The sequence below is a fragment of the Ictalurus furcatus genome, chromosome 15, assembly GCF_023375685.1.
Source record: "Ictalurus furcatus strain D&B chromosome 15, Billie_1.0, whole genome shotgun sequence".
NCBI lineage: Eukaryota > Metazoa > Chordata > Actinopteri > Siluriformes > Ictaluridae > Ictalurus > Ictalurus furcatus.
The window spans coordinates 7,371,908-7,392,012 of NC_071269.1; the positions used below are offsets into that span (position 1 = coordinate 7,371,908).

Consider the following 20,105-nt stretch of genomic DNA (forward strand, 5'->3'; position numbering starts at 1 on the left):
GTCAGTGTAAAAACTCTAATTTGTATCCTGTTTTCCTCTAGTACATCGGTTCCCCTCTTTTTCCCTGTTAACACACCCCAGACACTTAATCAGGGCTGCATGTACACTAAAAACCAAAGACTTTTTTATTATTTGTTTTTTTTTTTATGAATTATTTTACTTATTTATACACAACTTACTGTGACTTTAGAACGAGACTCTGTCTTGCTTTCTCTCTTCAGGAGAGAAATGCGCAGATCATTCTGAAAGCACTCGGTTACTTCATAACAGAATTATAATCTGGATTAGTGATAAGTAATTTTATAAGTAGAGCTGCACAAAGTAACACAATCATTTTCCAGCCAGTCTCTAAACCATCTGTTGGGTCGTGCGACTGATCCCGGTTGATGTCGCCAAAAGACTGCAGTTATATATAAATAATATAGCAGTATAACCACCATATTTTATTTTGTTTAAATTGTAAAAAGTTCTAAACTTTTATTACAACTAAATGCCCACGATCCTGCTCCTGTCAAATATGTTCATGCCCAAACAGCTCCCGGTAGTCAGGTGAATAATTTCAGCTCTTAACAAATTAAGAGAGTTTATAGTTGTTCATGTGGTGATCTTTACTTTCTTTGACCAACAGTAAAAATAGATTTAATCCCATGTGAAGAAGGAAATGAGAACAACGGACATGAAATAGAAAAATCTCATCGTTCCAGATTTCTCCAGATCTAACGAGAAGAATTTGTTTCTGTGCTGCATCATGGTATTATATCGTCTGTGTGTGTCACTCCTGCCCAAAGCGCTCGGTCTCCTCTATGGCGAACAGCAGTTTCTCCTTTAGCTGCTTGTAGCTTTTATACGGAGGAAGGTCTATGTGTGTGTGTGTGTGTATGTATGTATGTATGTATGTATGTATGTACGTACGTATGTGTATGGACTTTTCCCATCAGGCTCCAGTTCTACACCAGACCACAAGATGCTGGTCAAGCGCAACACAGCTGAGCAACCTACCGTAGAAGAAGTTAATGTGAGAATTATTAAAGGATTCGAGACAGCAATTAAAGTTGTGTGTATGGAGAATTTATATTTTTACCTGAACAAGATGTGCACATAAAACCAGATGCAGTCCTTTAATTTTATATTATGATATAATATTATGACATCATTCCTTCAAAAATAACTACAACAGCTAGAGTTCAGTGTGTATAAATATGTATATTTTTATTTTAAAGATTTTAAAAACAGGACGGAAAACCAATCGTTTAACTCCATGACTCGCTCACATAAATGCATGGTTTAAGCATTTCATTATTTCTACAAATTACAGTAACTTATTCTCTTATGTATTTCTCTCATTGCAATGTTTTTTATTCTGAGTGCACTGCTCATGTTGGTCGTCGCAGCTGTTTTCAGTGACGAAGATAAATAAACGATGTATAAAGCTGTTCATTTACGTGCGCATTAATGCACACGTTTAACACGTGTATATCGTTCAGGATGAAGTTTTCTTTTTGGATATTAGCAGTGATTATCATTTTCCTAACTAGTTTTAATAAACTTGCAGGAATGGACAATCAGACGGTCCTTGCTGTCCAGTCCTTCCTGGATGGTCAAGCCGGCGTCCCTGATCACAGCAATCAGAACGTCTCGGGAGCCGCCATCCAGCCGATGGGTGAGTAGAGTGACGGTTTCAGCGTAGCCGTAAGTTTTAACGTAGAACTTTACATACAAGAGTCTCTAGAGTTTACTCTAGACGACTCAGGCGCTCGTCTAACGCACACGTGCTCTACGTGTCCGATTGCGGCGCTCCGAGATAAAACTGTCCACTGGATATCGTGGCAGTTTAGTACCGAGTATACATCGTGATCTCGTACGTACCGGTGTAAAACACGAACTCCTAGGATACTTCGTTTTAAACCGCAGTACGTTTGTGTAGAGATGACTTTTGGTATCGCTTTTCCTCTCCCGATACTGATCCTGAAAGCTTGAGCGTCAGCAGATTATCGATACCCGTTCTGGATTTTTCTTCATCACTACTGAGCTCTAAAATGATTATTTAAAAAAGAAACCTTAAATACATGGCTAAAAACACAACTTGCACACAATTGCAGCTTTTTTTTTTTACCTCCCCAGCTAAAATGTTTTACACAGAAATCACTTGTATAGTGAATAAAATATAGAATAAAAACACTATTTACAATCCTAAAAAAATTAAAAAGTCTTGTTATATGTAAATATTTCCAGTTCCAAGGGGGAAAAGCCCCCCCTCCCCTCCCCACCCACCCACCCAAAATTCCAATCTTCTCCATTTGTTACAGGATTGGATACATTTTTTCCCCCTCTCGTCAACTCCCCAAGATCCTGACTTTATTATTTTTCTTTTTTTAAACTCTCTTTTCATTTGTTTTTATCTCGCTGTCAACTCTGGAGTTTGCTGGTTTATCTATGTTAGCTCGTTAAAATGTGACGTGACAGTTAACCGCTTCTGTCCCTCTCCACGGCTCGATCACAGATTTAACGTTTCCTGTGGGTTTCTTTCTTTCTCTTCTCCCTCTTTTTCAGACATTTTATTTGATCACTTTCTGCGCTTCTAGTTACTAAATTTCAGCTCTGCACTAGTTTGTACAGAAAAAACAGCGCGTCGTCATGTCTAGAATAGCGGTTTTAAATCCTCTTGTTTGTTTGTTTGCAGATGATGATGACGTCTTCCTGTGTGGGAAGTGTAAGAAGCAGTTCAACTAACTGCCGGCGTTCTTGACTCACAAAAGGGAGCAGTGCCAGCAGAACACGCCCTCGCTCGCCACCGTGTCACTGGCGTCCAGCAACACTTACACGCCTGTACCCTCGGTCAGCGCCGTGCCACAACCTCCGGCCAACAGACAGGTACATGTTCTCTAAATACTCACCCGCAACGAAACGGTACTGGTGATCTGTAAAGAATACTAACAAACAAAACAAAGGTGAAGGAGAACTATAAACAAAGAATGGTACGGTGATCTGTAAATGAAACTAACAATCGAAAAGGTACAGGTGAACTGGTACAGGTGAACTCTGAACCCACATGATACTGGTGCTGTTTAAACAAACAAACCAAAACCAAAAAAGGTGCCCGTGACCTTACACCAAAAACAAACAGGTGCTGGTGACCTTACACCAAAAACAAACAAACAGGTGCCGGTGAACTGTAAACAACAAAATGGTACAGTTTGTCTTTAAAAATATCTGAAAACCAAAGGTCCAGGTGGTGATGGTTTAAAAACACCCGAGTACAAACTGGGATTGGTATCTCTTAAAAACACACACACAGTGTGATCTTTATTCTTGCTTGTTCACATACAGATCAACTTAATATGATCATGATTATTACTATGATGATGTGCTGATACTTTGTACACACGTGCAAACACACACACAGGTATGAATATATAGGTGATTTTTTTTTTTTATACATCTCCTGAGCGCTGAAGAACCCTGGAGGAACCCTACAGGTGAGTTTCACACATTTTTCCAACACACAAGTGAAATACATCTGAACCCACATGATACTGGTGCTGTTTAAACAAACAAACCGAAAAAGGTGAGGGTGGCCTTACACCAAAAACACAAAGGTGCCGATGATCTTACACCAAAAACAAACAAAAAGGTGCTCGCGATCTTGCATCAAAAAGAACTCAAAAGGTGCCGGTGCTCTTACACCAAAACCAAACAAACAAAAAGGTGCCGGCGATCTTAAACCAAACAAACAAAGAGGTGCCGGCGATCTAAAACCAAGCAAACAAAATCACCCGAGTACAAACTGGGATTTGTATCTTTTAAAATCACACACACACAGTGTGATCTTTATTCTTGCTTGTTCACATACAGATCAACTTAATATGATCATGATTATTACTATGATGATGTGCTGATACTTTGTACACACGTGCAAACACACACACAGGTATGAATATATAGGTGATTTTTTTTTTTATACATCTCCTGAGCGCTGAAGAACCCTGGAGGAACCCTACAGGTGAGTTTCACACATTTTTCCAACACACAAGTGAAACACATCTGAACACACATGATACTGGTGCTGTTTAAACAAACAAACCACAACCAAAAAAGGTGACGGTGGCCTTACACCAAAAACAAACAAAAAGGTGCTCGCGATCTTGCATCAAAAAGAACTCAAAAGGTGCCGGTGCTCTTACACCAAAACCAAACAAACAAAAAGGTGCCGGCGATGTTAAACCAAACAAACAAAAAGGTGCCAGCGATCTAAAACCAAACAAACAAAAAGGTGCCGGCGCTCTTACACCAAACAAACAATCACCCGAGTACAAACTGGGATTTGTATCTTTTAGAATCACACACACACAGTGTGATCTTTATTCTTGCTTGTTCACATACAGATCAACTTAGTAATAATCATGATCATATTATCATGATGTGCTGATACTTTGTACACACGTGCAAACACACACACAGGTATGAATATATAGGTGATTTTTTTTTTTTATACATCTCCTGAGCGCTGAAGAACCCTGGAGGAACCCTACAGGTGAGTTTCACACATTTTTCCAACACACAAGTGAAACACATCTGAACACACATGATACTGGTGCTGTTTAAACAAACAAACCACAACCAAAAAAGGTGACGGTGGCCTTACACCAAAAACAAAAAGGTGACGTGATCTTACACCAAAAACAAACAAAAAGGTGCTCGCGATCTTGCATCAAAAAGAACTCAAAAGGTGCCGGTGCTCTTACACCAAAACCAAACAAACAAAAAGGTGCCGGCAATCTTAAACCAAACAAACAAAAAGGTGCTGGTGATCTAAAACCAAACAAACAAAAAGGTGCCGGCGATCTAAAACCAAACAAACAAAAAGGTGCCGGCGATCTAAAACCAAACAAACAAAAAGGTGCCGGCGATGTTAAACCAAACAAACAAAAAGGTGCTGGTGATCTAAAACCAAACAAACAAAAAGGTGCTGGTGATCTAAAACCAAACAAACAAAAAGGTGCTGGTGATCTAAAACCAAACAAACAAAAAGGTGCTGGTGATCTAAAACCAAACAAACAAACAAAAGGGTGCCGGCGATGTTAAACCAAACAAACAAAAAGGTGCTGGTGATCTAAAACCAAACAAACAAAAAGGTGCCGGCGATGTTAAACCAAACAAACAAAAAGGTGCCGGTGATCTAAAACCAAACAAACAAAAAGGTGCCGGTGATCTAAAACCAAACAAACAAAAAGGTGCTGGTGATCTAAAACCAAACAAACAAACAAAAAGGTGCCGGCGATGTTGAACCAAACAAACAAAAAGGTGCCGGCACTCTTACACCAAAAACAAACAAACAAAAAGGTGATGTGAACTTTAAACAAATCTAAACTTAAAGGGTGTGTGTAATTTTCCGTGTACTTCAGGTATTTGTGTTTTTGTTTTTTTTTTCTTTGTGCAGGTGTCGACGTACATCACGGTGCCGCCGGCTCCTCTCACACACACCTTGGTGCAGGGGAATGTTCTGGTGAGCGACGAGGTTCTCATGTCGGCCATCTCGGCGTTCACGTCCATGGACACCCCAGTCACGGCCATGCAGGCTTCCTCTCAGGTACACAGCATTTATCTGCCATAGATGCTGTAACCTAGCATTGACGCTGCCTGGCTTTTGTAACTAGTGAAAGCGTGGTTATTAGGACTCCTGCTGATGTTTATTAAAGCCTGGGCATGGCACTCGTTATCGTTATTCAAAGCTTCATGCAATAATTTGGAATAATACTTTTTAAACACTTTTTTTTTTTCTTTTCCACAGAGTAATTTGAGCCTGCCCAGTGCAGCATCATACCTGCAGCACCAACCACAGGCCTCTCAGCCCCTCCCACTGGCCCAGGCTCCACCCCTTTCTGCACAGGTTCCCACCAGTATCAACAGCCCAATAGTGCAGGTGTACAGCACACTGCCCCCGATGGCTGGAGGAGGAAACGCAGAGGTCCACACACTCGGCCTCCAACAGTTCCAGTCTGTTCAGGTGTGTGTGTGTGTGTGAGCGAGAGAGATGAGGTTACAGTACTGGGACCCTTCTCATCTTGTTGGCCATCGTGTTGAGAGTTAAAGATACTGACCACAGAATGTTTGTGACAGTGTAAGTGTAATGTGGCGTAAAGTAGAACCGGTGATGCGGTAGGTACTGACAGTACTGTATACGACGTTTCACCACTTTTTACTCAGTGCTTTTTATTTTAGAACAAATTATTTACACTTCCACCTGCCTATTGATTCTTTCATTTTTCTTTCATTCTTGCTTGTCTTTTTGTCACTTGTCCTTTCTTTCTTTCTTTCTTTGTTTTTGTTTGTTTGTTTCTTTCTTCTTTGTCCTTTTTCTTTTTTTGTCCTTTCTTTCTTTTTCTTGTTGATTTATGCGCTCTCTCTCTCTCTCCCTCTCTCTCAGGGTGGTGGTGGTCAGTGTGCGGACAGTCAGACTGCAGCCTTCAGCAGCGCTCCCGTTTACAGTTCGGCTAAACCGGCACAGAAGCTGAAGAGCTGCAGCAGCACCGTGACTCTGAGCGAGCTGAGCGAATACGACAAGGTCATCCATCATCCCCAAAAAGACCCGCAACTCCAAGAAAGGCCAGGAAGGTAATGGAGAGCGCTTCGAACACCATTTTTCATTTCATTTAAAGGAGCAGGTTGTCATTTATACAGCCTTTAATTTGCCTAAAATATGCAGAGCTCATTTCTGGGCCAGAAACATCGGTACGAAAGGCTGGATTCAGATTCACTTAATGGCAGATTTAAATCCCTGAAAGCGTCAAAATAAATACACATCATGCTTAATACATACGTGTCACAGGAAATGGAGTTTATATTTATTAATTTAAATTTTTTTTATATTCGTGTGTAAAAACCCACAAAAAGCAGTACGTTCTACATGGCATTCACTTTGTGTAATAGCACTGTAACGTGTTTGTGTTGAAACAGATTTCTTTATGGATAATGTTTTGTTTCTCAGCAGGTCAAACAAAAGCCAAAGGTCAGAAGCTTAAGTGCAGTTTCTGTGACGAGGTTACTCAGGATAAAGAGAACACATCCAGCGAGCAAGAGCACGGTCCGAGTAAAAGTCGAGCGTGAGAGATCGGGGGGAATGCGCCAGGGCTTCCACGTGGAATCGGTGCAATCGACGATTTCAAAACACCGGTACGGATCGTCCTTTATTTTCTATGACATTTTGCTTATGTGCCGTTTTATTGTGGAGATAACAGAGCGATCTTCTGGTGCGACGACTCAGGCGCTCGTCTAACGCACACGTGCTCTACGTGTCCGATTGCGGCGCTCCGAGATAAAACTGTCCACTGGATATCGTGGCAGTTTAGTACCGAGTATACATCGTGATCTCGTACGTACCGGTGTAAAACACGAACTCCTAGGATACTTCGTTTTAAACCGCAGTACGTTTGTGTAGAGATGACTTTTGGTATCGCTTTTCCTCTCCCGATACTGATCCTGAAAGCTTGAGCGTCAGCAGATTATCGATACCCGTTCCGGATTTTTCTTCATCACTACTGAGCTCTAAAATGATTATTTAAAAAAGAAACCTTAAATACTTCCGCTTCTGTCCCTCTCCACGGCTCGATCACAGATTTAACGTTTCCTGTGGGTTTTTTTCTTTCTCTTCTCCCCCTTTTTCAGACATTTTATTTGATCAGTTTCTGCGCTTCTAGTTACTAAATTTCAGCTCTGCACTAGTTTGTACAGAAAAAACAGCGCGTCGTCATGTCTAGAATAGCGGTTTTAAATCCTCTTGTTTGTTTGTTTGCAGATGATGATGACGTCTTCCTGTGTGGGAAGTGTAAGAAGCAGTTCAACTCCTTGCCGGCGTTCTTGACTCACAAAAGGGAGCAGTGCCAGCAGAACACGCCCTCGCTCGCCACCGTGTCACTGGCGTCCAGCAACACTTACACGCCTGTACCCTCGGTCAGCGCCGTGCCACAACCTCCGGCCAACAGACAGGTACATGTTCTCTAAATACTCACCCGCAACGAAACGGTACTGGTGATCTGTAAACAATACTAACAAACAAAACAAAGGTGAAGGAGAACTATAAACAAAGAATGGTACGGTGATCTGTAAATGAAACTAACAATCGAAAAGGTACAGGTGAACTCTGAACCCACATGATACTGGTGCTGTTTAAACAAACAAACCGAAAAAGGTGAGGGTGGCCTTACTCCAAAAACACAAAGGTGCCGGCGCTCTTCCACCAAAAACAAACAAAAAGGTGCCGGCGATCTTGCATCAAAAAGAAATCAAAAGGTGCCGGCACTCTTACACCAAAACCAAACAAACAAAAAGGTGTCGCGATCTAAAACCAAACAAAAAGGTGCCGGCGCTCTTACACCAAAACCAAACAAACAAAAAGGTGCCGGCGATCTAAAACCAACCAAACACAAAGGTGCCGGTGATCTTCCACCAAAAACAAACAAAAAAAGGTGCTCTTAAACCAAACAAAAAAGAGGTGCCGGCGATCTTAAACAAAACAAACAAAAAGGTGCCGGCGATCTAAAACCAAACAAGCAAAAGGGTGCCGGCGATCTAAAACCAAACAAGCAAAAGGGTGCCGGCGATGTTAAACCAAACAAGCAAAAAGGTGCCGGCGATATTAAACCAAACAAGCAAAAGGGTGCCGGCGATCTAAAACCAAACAAGCAAAAGGGTGCCGGCGATCTAAAACCAAACAAGCAAAAGGGTGCCGGCGATGTTAAACCAAACAAGCAAAAGGGTGCCGGCGATCTAAAACCAAACAAGCAAAAGGGTGCCGGCGATCTAAAACCAAACAAGCAAAAGGGTGCCGGCGATGTTAAACCAAACAAGCAAAAGGGTGCCGGCGATCTAAAACCAAACAAGCAAAAGGGTGCCGGCGATGTTGAACCAAACAAGCAAAAGGGTGCCGGCGATGTTGAACCAAACAAGCAAAAGGGTGCCGGCGATCTAGAACCAAACAAGCAAAAGGGTGCCGGCGATGTTAAACCAAACAAGCAAAAGGGTGCCGGCGATCTAGAACCAAACAAGCAAAAGGGTGCCGGCGATGTTGAACCAAACAAGCAAAAGGGTGCCGGCGATGTTGAACCAAACAAGCAAAAGGGTGCCGGCGATCTAGAACCAAACAAGCAAAAGGGTGCCGGCGATCTAGAACCAAACAAACAAAAAGGTGCTGGTGATCTAAAACCAAGCAAACAAACAAAAGGGTGCCGGCGATGTTAAACCAAACAAACAAAAAGGTGCTGGTGATCTAAAACCAAACAAACAAAAAGGTGCCGGCGATCTAAAACCAAGCAAACAAACAAAAGGGTGCCGGCGATGTTAAACCAAACAAACAAAAAGGTGCCGGTGATCTATAACCAAACAAATAAACAAAAGGGTGCCGGCGATGTTAAACCAAACAAACAAAAAGGTGCCGGCGATGTTAAACAAACAAAAAGGTGCCGGCGATGTTAAACCAAACAAACAAAAAGGTGCCGGCACTCTTACACCAAAAACAAACAAACAAAAAAGTGATGTGAACTTTAAACAAATCTAAACTTAAAGGGTGTGTGTAATTTTCCGTGTACTTCAGGTATTTGTGTTTTTGTTTTTTTTTTCTTTGTGCAGGTGTCGACGTACATCACGGTGCCGCCGGCTCCTCTCACACACACCTTGGTGCAGGGGAACGTTCTGGTGAGCGACGAGGTTCTCATGTCGGCCATCTCGGCGTTCACGTCCATGGACACCCCAGTCACGGCCATGCAGGCTTCCTCTCAGGTACACAGCATTTATCTGCCATAGATGCTGTAACCTAGCATTGACGCTGCCTGGCTTTTGTAACTAGTGAAAGCGTGGTTATTAGGACTCCTGCTGATGTTTATTAAAGCCTGGGCATGGCACTCGTTATCGTTATTCAAAGCTTCATGCAATAATTTGGAATAATACTTTTTAAACACTTTTTTTTTTTTCTTTTCCACAGAGTAATTTGAGCCTGCCCAGTGCAGCATCCTACCTGCAGCACCAACCACAGGCCTCTCAGCCCCTCCCACTGGCCCAGGCTCCACCCCTTTCTGCACAGGTTCCCACCAGTATCAACAGCCCAATAGTGCAGGTGTACAGCACACTGCCCCCGATGGCTGGAGGAGGAAACGCAGAGGTCCACACACTCGGCCTCCAACAGTTCCAGTCTGTTCAGGTGTGTGTGTGTGTGTGTGTGTGTGTGTGTGTGAGTGAGAGAGATGAGGTTACAGTACTGGGACCCTTCTCATCTTGTTGGTTGGCCAACGTGTTGAGAGTTAAAGATACTGACCACAGAATGTTTGTGACAGTGTAAGTGTAATGTGGCATGAAGTAGAACCGGTGATGCGGTAGGTACTGACAGTACTGTATACGACATTTCACCACCTTTTACTCAGTGCTTTTTATTTTAGAACAAATTATTTACACTTCCACCTGCCTATTGATTCTTTCATTTTTCTTTCATTCTTGCTTGTCTTTTTGTCACTTGTCCTTTCTTTCTTTCTTTCTTTGTTTTTGTTTGTTTGTTTCTTTCTTCTTTGTCCTTTTTCTTTTTTTGTCCTTTCTTTCTTTTTCTTGTTGATTTATGCGCTCTCTCTCTCTCTCTCCCTCTCTCTCAGGGTGGTGGTGGTCAGTGTGCGGACAGTCAGACTGCAGCCTTCAGCAGCGCTCCCGTTTACAGTTCGGCTAAACCGGCACAGAAGCTGAAGAGCTGCAGCAGCACCGTGACTCTGAGCGAGCTGAGCGAATACGACAAGGACATCCATCATCCCCAAAAAGACCCGCAACTCCAAGAAAGGCCAGGAAGGTAATGGAGAGCGCTTCGAACACCATTTTTCATTTCATTTAAAGGAGCAGGTTGTCATTTATACAGCCTTTAATTTGCCTAAAATATGCAGAGCTCATTTCTGGGCCAGAAACATCGGTACGAAAGGCTGGATTCAGATTCACTTAATGGCAGATTTAAATCCCTGAAAGCGTCAAAATAAATACACATCATGCTTAATACATACGTGTCACAGGAAATGGAGTTTATATTTATTGATTTAAATTTTTTTTATATACGTGTGTAAAAACCCACAAAAAGCAGTACGTTCTACATGGCATTCACTTTGTGTAATAGCACTGTAACGTGTTTGTGTTGAAACAGATTTCTTTATGGATAATGTTTTGTTTCTCAGCAGGTCAAACAAAAGCCAAAGGTCAGAAGCTTAAGTGCAGTTTCTGTGACGAGGTTACTCAGGATAAAGAGAACACATCCAGCGAGCAAGAGCACGGTCCGAGTAAAAGTCGAGCGTGAGAGATCGGGGGGAATGCGCCAGGGCTTCCACGTGGAGTCGGTGCAATCGACGATTTCAAAACACCGGTACGGATCGTCCTTTATTTTCTATGACATTTTGCTTATGTGCCGTTTTATTGTGGAGATAACAGAGCGATCTTCTGGTGCGACGACTCAGGCGCTCGTCTAACGCACACGTGCTCTACGTGTCCGATTGCGGCGCTCCGAGATAAAACTGTCCACTGGATATCGTGGCAGTTTAGTACCGAGTATACATCGTGATCTCGTACGTACCGGTGTAAAACACGAACTCCTAGGATACTTCGTTTTAAACCGCAGTACGTTTGTGTAGAGATGACTTTTGGTATCGCTTTTCCTCTCCCGATACTGATCCTGAAAGCTTGCGCGTCAGCAGATTATCGATACCCGTTCCGGATTTTTCTTCATCACTACTGAGCTCTAAAATGATTATTTAAAAAAGAAACCTTAAATACTTCCGCTTCTGTCCCTCTCCACGGCTCGATCACAGATTTAACGTTTCCTGTGGGTTTTTTTCTTTCTCTTCTCCCCCTTTTTCAGACATTTTATTTGATCAGTTTCTGCGCTTCTAGTTACTAAATTTCAGCTCTGCACTAGTTTGTACAGAAAAAACAGCGCGTCGTCATGTCTAGAATAGCGGTTTTAAATCCTCTTGTTTGTTTGTTTGCAGATGATGATGACGTCTTCCTGTGTGGGAAGTGTAAGAAGCAGTTCAACTCCTTGCCGGCGTTCTTGACTCACAAAAGGGAGCAGTGCCAGCAGAACACGCCCTCGCTCGCCACCGTGTCACTGGCGTCCAGCAACACTTACACGCCTGTACCCTCGGTCAGCGCCGTGCCACAACCTCCGGCCAACAGACAGGTACATGTTCTCTAAATACTCACCCGCAACGAAACGGTACTGGTGATCTGTAAACAATACTAACAAACAAAACAAAGGTGAAGGAGAACTATAAACAAAGAATGGTACGGTGATCTGTAAATGAAACTAACAATCGAAAAGGTACAGGTGAACTCTGAACCCACATGATACTGGTGCTGTTTAAACAAACAAACCGAAAAAGGTGAGGGTGGCCTTACTCCAAAAACACAAAGGTGCCGGCGCTCTTCCACCAAAAACAAACAAAAAGGTGCCGGCGATCTTGCATCAAAAAGAAATCAAAAGGTGCCGGCACTCTTACACCAAAACCAAACAAACAAAAAGGTGTCGCGATCTAAAACCAAACAAAAAGGTGCCGGCGCTCTTACACCAAAACCAAACAAACAAAAAGGTGCCGGCGATCTAAAACCAACCAAACACAAAGGTGCCGGTGATCTTCCACCAAAAACAAACAAAAAAAGGTGCTCTTAAACCAAACAAAAAAGAGGTGCCGGCGATCTTAAACAAAACAAACAAAAAGGTGCCGGCGATCTAAAACCAAACAAGCAAAAGGGTGCCGGCGATCTAAAACCAAACAAGCAAAAGGGTGCCGGCGATCTAAAACCAAACAAGCAAAAGGGTGCCGGCGATGTTAAACCAAACAAGCAAAAGGGTGCCGGCGATGTTAAACCAAACAAGCAAAAGGGTGCCGGCGATGTTAAACCAAACAAACAAAAGGGTGCCGGCGATCTAAAACCAAACAAGCAAAAGGGTGCCGGCGATGTTAAACCAAACAAGCAAAAGGGTGCCGGCGATCAAAAACCAAACAAGCAAAAGGGTGCCGGCGATCTAAAACCAAACAAGCAAAAGGGTGCCGGCGATCTAGAACCAAACAAGCAAAAGGGTGCCGGCGATGTTGAACCAAACAAGCAAAAGGGTGCCGGCGATCTAGAACCAAACAAGCAAAAGGGTGCCGGCGATGTTAAACCAAACAAGCAAAAGGGTGCCGGCGATCTAGAACCAAACAAGCAAAAGGGTGCCGGCGATGTTGAACCAAACAAGCAAAAGGGTGCCGGCGATGTTGAACCAAACAAGCAAAAGGGTGCCGGCGATCTAGAACCAAACAAGCAAAAGGGTGCCGGCGATCTAGAACCAAACAAGCAAAAGGGTGCCGGCGATGTTGAACCAAACAAGCAAAAGGGTGCCGGCGATGTTGAACCAAACAAGCAAAAGGGTGCCGGCGATGTTAAACCAAACAAGCAAAAGGGTGCCGGCGATCTAGAACCAAACAAGCAAAAGGGTGCCGGCGATGTTGAACCAAACAAGCAAAAGGGTGCCGGCGATGTTGAACCAAACAAGCAAAAGGGTGCCGGCGATCTAGAACCAAACAAGCAAAAGGGTGCCGGCGATGTTGAACCAAACAAGCAAAAGGGTGCCGGCGATCTAGAACCAAACAAGCAAAAGGGTGCCGGCGATGTTAAACCAAACAAGCAAAAGGGTGCCGGCGATCTAGAACCAAACAAGCAAAAGGGTGCCGGCGATGTTGAACCAAACAAGCAAAAGGGTGCCGGCGATGTTGAACCAAACAAGCAAAAGGGTGCCGGCGATCTAGAACCAATCAAGCAAAAGGGTGCCGGCGATGTTGAACCAAACAAGCAAAAGGGTGCCGGCGATGTTGAACCAAACAAGCAAAAGGGTGCCGGCGATCTAAAACCAAACAAGCAAAAGGGTGCCGGCGATGTTAAACCAAACAAGCAAAAGGGTGCCGGCGATGTTAAACCAAACAAGCAAAAGGGTGCCGGCGATCTAAAACCAAACAAGCAAAAGGGTGCCGGCGATGTTGAACCAAACAAGCAAAAGGGTGCCGGCGATGTTGAACCAAACAAGCAAAAGGGTGCCGGCGATCTAGAACCAAACAAGCAAAAGGGTGCCAGCGATGTTGAACCAAACAAGCAAAAGGGTGCCGGCGATGTTGAACCAAACAAGCAAAAGGGTGCCGGCGATCTAGAACCAAACAAGCAAAAGGGTGCCGGCGATCTAGAACCAAACAAGCAAAAGGGTGCCGGCGATCTAGAACCAAACAAGCAAAAGGGTGCCGGCGATGTTGAACCAAACAAGCAAAAGGGTGCCGGCGATGTTGAACCAAACAAACAAAAGGGTGCCGGCGATCTAGAACCAAACAAACAAAAGGGTGCCGGCTATCTAGAACCAAACAAACAAAAGGGTGCCGGCGATCTAGAACCAAACAAACAAAAGGGTGCCGGCGATGTTAAACCAAAAACAAACAAACAAAAAGGTGATGTGAACTTTAAACAAATCTAAACTTAAAGGGTGTGTGTAATTTTCCGTGTACTTCAGGTATTTGTGTTTTTGTTTTTTTTTTCTTTGTGCAGGTGTCGACGTACATCACGGTGCCGCCGGCTCCTCTCACACACACCTTGGTGCAGGGGAACGTTCTGGTGAGCGACGAGGTTCTCATGTCGGCCATCTCGGCGTTCACGTCCATGGACACCCCAGTCACGGCCATGCAGGCTTCCTCTCAGGTACACAGCATTTATCTGCCATAGATGCTGTAACCTAGCATTGACGCTGCCTGGCTTTTGTAACTAGTGAAAGCGTGGTTATTAGGACTCCTGCTGATGTTTATTAAAGCCTGGGCATGGCACTCGTTATCGTTATTCAAAGCTTCATGCAATAATTTGGAATAATACTTTTTAAACACTTTTTTTTTTTTCTTTTCCACAGAGTAATTTGAGCCTGCCCAGTGCAGCATCATACCTGCAGCACCAACCACAGGCCTCTCAGCCCCTCCCACTGGCCCAGGCTCCACCCCTTTCTGCACAGGTTCCCACCAGTATCAACAGCCCAATAGTGCAGGTGTACAGCACACTGCCCCCGATGGCTGGAGGAGGAAACGCAGAGGTCCACACACTCGGCCTCCAACAGTTCCAGTCTGTTCAGGTGTGTGTGTGTGTGTGTGTGTGTGTGTGTGTGTGTGTGTGAGTGAGAGAGATGAGGTTACAGTACTGGGACCCTTCTCATCTTGTTGGTTGGCCAACGTGTTGAGAGTTAAAGATACTGACCACAGAATGTTTGTGACAGTGTAAGTGTAATGTGGCATGAAGTAGAACCGGTGATGCGGTAGGTACTGACAGTACTGTATACGACATTTCACCACCTTTTACTCAGTGCTTTTTATTTTAGAACAAATTATTTACACTTCCACCTGCCTATTGATTCTTTCATTTTTCTTTCATTCTTGCTTGTCTTTTTGTCACTTGTCCTTTCTTTCTTTCTTTCTTTGTTTTTGTTTGTTTGTTTCTTTCTTCTTTGTCCTTTTTCTTTTTTTGTCCTTTCTTTCTTTTTCTTGTTGATTTATGCGCTCTCTCATTCTCTCCCTCTCTCTCAGGGTGGTGGTGGTCAGTGTGCGGACAGTCAGACTGCAGCCTTCAGCAGCGCTCCCGTTTACAGTTCGGCTAAACCGGCACAGAAGCTGAAGAGCTGCAGCAGCACTGTGACTCTGAGCGAGCTGAGCGAATACGACAAGGTCATCATCCCCAAAAAGACCCGCAACTCCAAGAAAGGCCAGGAAGGTAATGGAGAGCGCTTCGAACACCATTTTTCATTTCATTTAAAGGAGCAGGTTGTCATTTATACAGCCTTTAATTTGCCTAAAATATGCAGAGCTCATTTCTGGGCCAGAAACATCGGTACGAAAGGCTGGATTCAGATTCACTTAATGGCAGATTTAAATCCCTGAAAGCGTCAAAATAAATACACATCATGCTTAATACATACGTGTCACAGGAAATGGAGTTTATATTTATTAATTTAAATTTTTTTTATATTCGTGTGTAAAAACCCACAAAAAGCAGTACGTTCTACATGGCATTCACTTTGTGTAATAGCACTGTAACGTGTTTGTGTTGAAACAGATTTCTTTATGGATAATGTTTTGTTTCTCAGCAGGTCAAACAAAAGCCAAAGGTCAGAAGCTTAAGTGCAGTTTCTGTGACGAGGTTACTCAGGATAAAGAGAACACATCCAGCGAGCAAGAGCACGGTCCGAGTAAAAGTCGAGCGTGAGAGATCGGGGGGAATGCGCCAGGGCTTCCACGTGGAGTCGGTGGAATCGACGATTTCAAAACACCGGTACGGATCGTCCTTTATTTTCTATGACATTTTGCTTATGTGCCGTTTTATTGTGGAGATAACAGAGCGATCTTCTGGTGCGACGACTCAGGCGCTCGTCTAACGCACACGTGCTCTACGTGTCCGATTGCGGCGCTCCGAGATAAAACTGTCCACTGGATATCGTGGCAGTTTAGTACCGAGTATACATCGTGATCTCGTACGTACCGGTGTAAAACACGAACTCCTAGGATACTTCGTTTTAAACCGCAGTACGTTTGTGTAGAGATGACTTTTGGTATCGCTTTTCCTCTCCCGATACTGATCCTGAAAGCTTGAGCGTCAGCAGATTATCGATACCCGTTCCGGATTTTTCTTCATCACTACTGAGCTCTAAAATGATTATTTAAAAAAGAAACCTTAAATACATGGCTAAAAACACAACTTGCACACAATTGCAGCTTTTTTTTTTTTTTTACCTCCCCAGCTGAAATGTTTTACACAGAAATCACTTGTATAGCGAATAAAATATAGAATAAAAATACTATTTACAATCCTAAAAAAATTAAAGTCTTGTTATATGTAAATATTTCCAGTTCCAAGGGGGAAACCCCCAACCCAAAATTCCAATCTTCTCCATTTGTTACAGGATTGGATACATTTTTTCCCCCTCTCGTCAACTCCCCAAGATCCTGACTTTATTATTTTTCTTTTTTTAAACTCTCTTTTCATTTGTTTTTATCTCGCTGTCAGCTCTGGAGTTTGCTGGTTTATCTATGTTAGCTCGTTAAAATGTGACGTGACAGTTAACCGCTTCTGTCCCTCTCCACGCCTCGATCACAGATTTAATTCAATTCAATTCAATTTTATTTGTATAGCGCTTTTTACAATAGACATTGTCTCAAAGCAGCTTTACAGAAATATCAACATGGTATACAGATATTAAAGGTGCGAATTTATCCCAACTGAGCAAGCCACTGAGTGGCGACGGTGGCAAGGAAAAACTCCCTAAGATGTTTTAAGAGGAAGAAACCTTGAGAGGAACCCGACTCAGAAGGGAACCCATCCTCATCTGGGTAACAACAGATAGTGTGAAAAAGTTCATTATGGATTTATATGAAGTCTGTATGGCCTTAGGAGCAGCCGTAGTCCCAGCAGTCTGGAATTAAAGATTTGAGCTCCATCCAGAGGCAGAAAGGATCTGGATCTCTAGTATCTCCATAAATTCATGTGGGGCTCGGCGAAAGGAGAGAGGGAGAAAAAAGATTATTATGACTGCGAAGTAGTAGAACAGAATCTAGTCAGGGTAGGCTTGAGTAAACAAATACGTTTTAAGCCTAGACTTAAACACTGAGACTGTGTCTGAGTCCCGAACACTAATAGGAAGACTGTTCCATAACTGTGGGGCTCTATAAGAGAAAGCTCTTCCCCCTGCTGTAGCCTTCACTATTCGAGGTACCGTCAAATAGCCTGCATCTTTTGATCTAAGTAGGCGTGGCGGATTATATAAAACCAAAAGGTCGCTTAGATATTGTGGCGCGAGACCATTTAGTGCTTTATAGGTTAATAAAAGTATTTTATAGTTAATGCGAGATTTTACTGGGAGCCAGTGCAGTATTGATAATATCGGTGTGATATGGTCGTACCTTCTAGTTCTAGTTAGGACTCTAGCAGCTGCATTCTGGACTAACTGGAGCTTATTTATATTCCTACTGGAACATCCAGACAGTAAGGCATTACAGTAATCTAATCTAGAGGTGACGAATGCATGAACTAGTATTTCCGCATCATGTAGTGACAATATGTTTCTTATTTTAGAAATATTTCTGAGATGAAAGAAGGCTATCCTAGTAATATTATCTACATGAGCATCAAATGATAGGCTGGAGTCAATAATCACTCCAAGGTCTTTAACTGCTGCACATGATGAAACAGAAAGACCATCCAGAGTAACCATGTGATCAGAAAGATTACTTCTAGCTACACGTGGGCCTAATAAAAGTATTTCTGTTTTATCAGAATTAAGTAGAAGGAAGTTAGTTAACATCCAATGTCTAATGTCCTTTACACAATCCTCAGCTTTACTAAGCTTCTGTCTGTCCTCTGGCTTCGCTGAAACATACAACTGTGTATCATCAGCATAACAGTGGAAGCTAATTCCATGTTTACGAATAATTTGACCTAGGGGTAGCATATATAAAGTAAAGAGCAGTGGGCCTAAAACAGAACCCTGTGGAACTCCAAAAGTAACCTCAGTACGCATGGAGAATTCACCATTTACATCTACGAACTGATAACGATCGGTCAGATAAGACCTGAGCCAGGAGAGGACTGTTCCCTTAATACCAACAACATTTTCTAATCTATCAAGGAGAATAGTGTGATCTATAGTATCAAAAGCTGCACTAAGGTCGAGTAACACAAGCAGAGAGACACAACCCTGATCGTAGGTCAGTAGAAGGTCATTTACTACTTTAACTAATGCTGTCTCTGTGCTATGATGAGGTCTAAATCCTGACTGATACATTTCATGAATGTTATTCCTATCTAAGTACGAGCATAACTGCTTTGCTACAACCTTTTCTAAAATCTTAGAGATGAAGGGGAGATTTGATATTGGTCTATAGCTGGACAATTGAGACGGGTCAAGATCAGGTTTTTTAATCAAGGGTTTAATAACTGCTAATTTAAGCGATTTAGGTACATAGCCAGTGCTTAGGGAAGAATTGATTATATTTAGAAGTGGTTCAATTACTCCTGGACAAATCTGTTTAAACAAACATGTAGGTACGGGATCTAGTATGCAAGTTGATGAATTGGCTGAAGAGATTAATGTAGCTAGTTCGGTCTCTCTAAGCGAAGCAAAATACTCTAAACATTGATCTGATATTGCTACATTGTCATGTAATGGGTTTGTTACAGTACTTATTTAACGTTTCCTGTGGGTTTTTTTCTTTCTCTTCTCCCTCTTTTTCAGACATTTTATTTGATCACTTTCTGCGCTTCTAGTTACTAAATTTCAGCTCTGCACTAGTTTGTACAGAAAAAACAGCGCGTCGTCATGTCTAGAATAGCGGTTTTAAATCCTCTTGTTTGTTTGTTTGCAGATGATGATGACGTCTTCCTGTGTGGGAAGTGTAAGAAGCAGTTCAACTAACTGCCGGCGTTCTTGACTCACAAAAGGGAGCAGTGCCAGCAGAACACGCCCTCGCTCGCCACCGTGTCACTGGCGTCCAGCAACACTTACACGCCTGTACCCTCGGTCAGCGCCGTGCCACAACCTCCGGCCAACAGACAGGTACATGTTCTCTAAATACTCACCCGCAACGAAACGGTACTGGTGATCTGTAAAGAATACTAACAAACAAAACAAAGGTGAAGGAGAACTATAAACAAAGAATGGTACGGTGATCTGTAAATGAAACTAACAATCGAAAAGGTACAGGTGAACTGGTACAGGTGAACTCTGAACCCACATGATACTGGTGCTGTTTAAACAAACAAACCAAAACCAAAAAAGGTGCCCGTGACCTTACACCAAAAACAAACAGGTGCTGGTGACCTTACACCAAAAACAAACAAACAGGTGCCGGTGAACTGTAAACAACAAAATGGTACAGTTTGTCTTTAAAAATATCTGAAAACCAAAGGTCCCAGGTGGTGATGGTTTAAAAACACCCGAGTACAAACTGGGATTGGTATCTCTTAAAAACACACACACAGTGTGATCTTTATTCTTGCTTGTTCACATACAGATCAACTTAATATGATCATGATTATTACTATGA

General features: G+C 42.9%; 2 protein-coding genes across 6 annotated transcripts; both read left to right on the top strand.

Moving 5' to 3' along the window:
- The first annotated feature begins 1,521 nt into the window (after positions 1-1,521).
- On the top strand, positions 1,522-11,331 carry LOC128619568 (zinc finger protein 341-like). 2 transcript variants are annotated; one of them, XM_053643822.1, is made up of 6 exons: positions 1,522-1,660; positions 7,793-7,983; positions 9,622-9,771; positions 9,974-10,189; positions 10,632-10,819; positions 11,193-11,331. In XM_053643822.1, exons 1-6 carry the CDS (start codon positions 1,555-1,557, stop codon positions 11,224-11,226), a joined length of 885 nt encoding a protein of 294 aa, XP_053499797.1. In that variant the 5' UTR covers positions 1,522-1,554; the 3' UTR covers positions 11,227-11,331. The 2 variants fall into 2 exon arrangements, with proteins under 2 accessions (XP_053499797.1, XP_053499798.1); XM_053643823.1 differs by having other exon boundaries at positions 11,196-11,330.
- Positions 11,332-11,375: 44 nt separating this feature from the next.
- Positions 11,376-19,729, top strand: LOC128619567 (zinc finger protein 341-like). Of its 4 annotated transcripts, XR_008387952.1 has the most exons (6): positions 11,376-12,190; positions 14,581-14,730; positions 14,933-15,148; positions 15,597-15,780; positions 16,154-16,338; positions 19,425-19,729. XR_008387952.1 is itself a non-coding variant. In XM_053643820.1 (5 exons), exons 1-5 carry the CDS (start codon positions 11,954-11,956, stop codon positions 16,270-16,272), a joined length of 906 nt encoding a protein of 301 aa, XP_053499795.1. In that variant the 5' UTR covers positions 11,376-11,953; the 3' UTR covers positions 16,273-17,706. The 4 variants fall into 4 exon arrangements, 3 of the variants coding, with proteins under 3 accessions (XP_053499795.1, XP_053499796.1, XP_053499794.1); XM_053643820.1 differs by lacking the exon at positions 19,425-19,729 and having other exon boundaries at positions 16,154-17,706; XM_053643821.1 differs by lacking the exon at positions 19,425-19,729 and having other exon boundaries at positions 16,157-17,706.
- The last annotated feature ends 376 nt before the right edge of the window (positions 19,730-20,105 follow it).

Excerpts from the sequence above, each read along its gene's own strand:
- LOC128619568 (XM_053643822.1), top strand. The coding sequence starts at position 1,555 with ATGGACAATCAGACGGTCCTTGCTGTCCAGTCCTTCCTGGATGGTCAA. Across the intron at positions 1,661-7,792 it reads AGCCGCCATCCAGCCGATGG|ATGATGATGACGTCTTCCTG; the intron begins GTGAGTAGAGTG and ends GTTTGTTTGCAG. Across the intron at positions 10,190-10,631 it reads AACAGTTCCAGTCTGTTCAG|GGTGGTGGTGGTCAGTGTGC; the intron begins GTGTGTGTGTGT and ends CCTCTCTCTCAG.
- LOC128619567 (XM_053643819.1), top strand. The coding sequence starts at position 11,954 with ATGTCTAGAATAGCGGTTTTAAATCCTCTTGTTTGTTTGTTTGCAGAT. Across the intron at positions 12,191-14,580 it reads AACCTCCGGCCAACAGACAG|GTGTCGACGTACATCACGGT; the intron begins GTACATGTTCTC and ends TTCTTTGTGCAG. Across the intron at positions 14,731-14,932 it reads CCATGCAGGCTTCCTCTCAG|AGTAATTTGAGCCTGCCCAG; the intron begins GTACACAGCATT and ends TCTTTTCCACAG.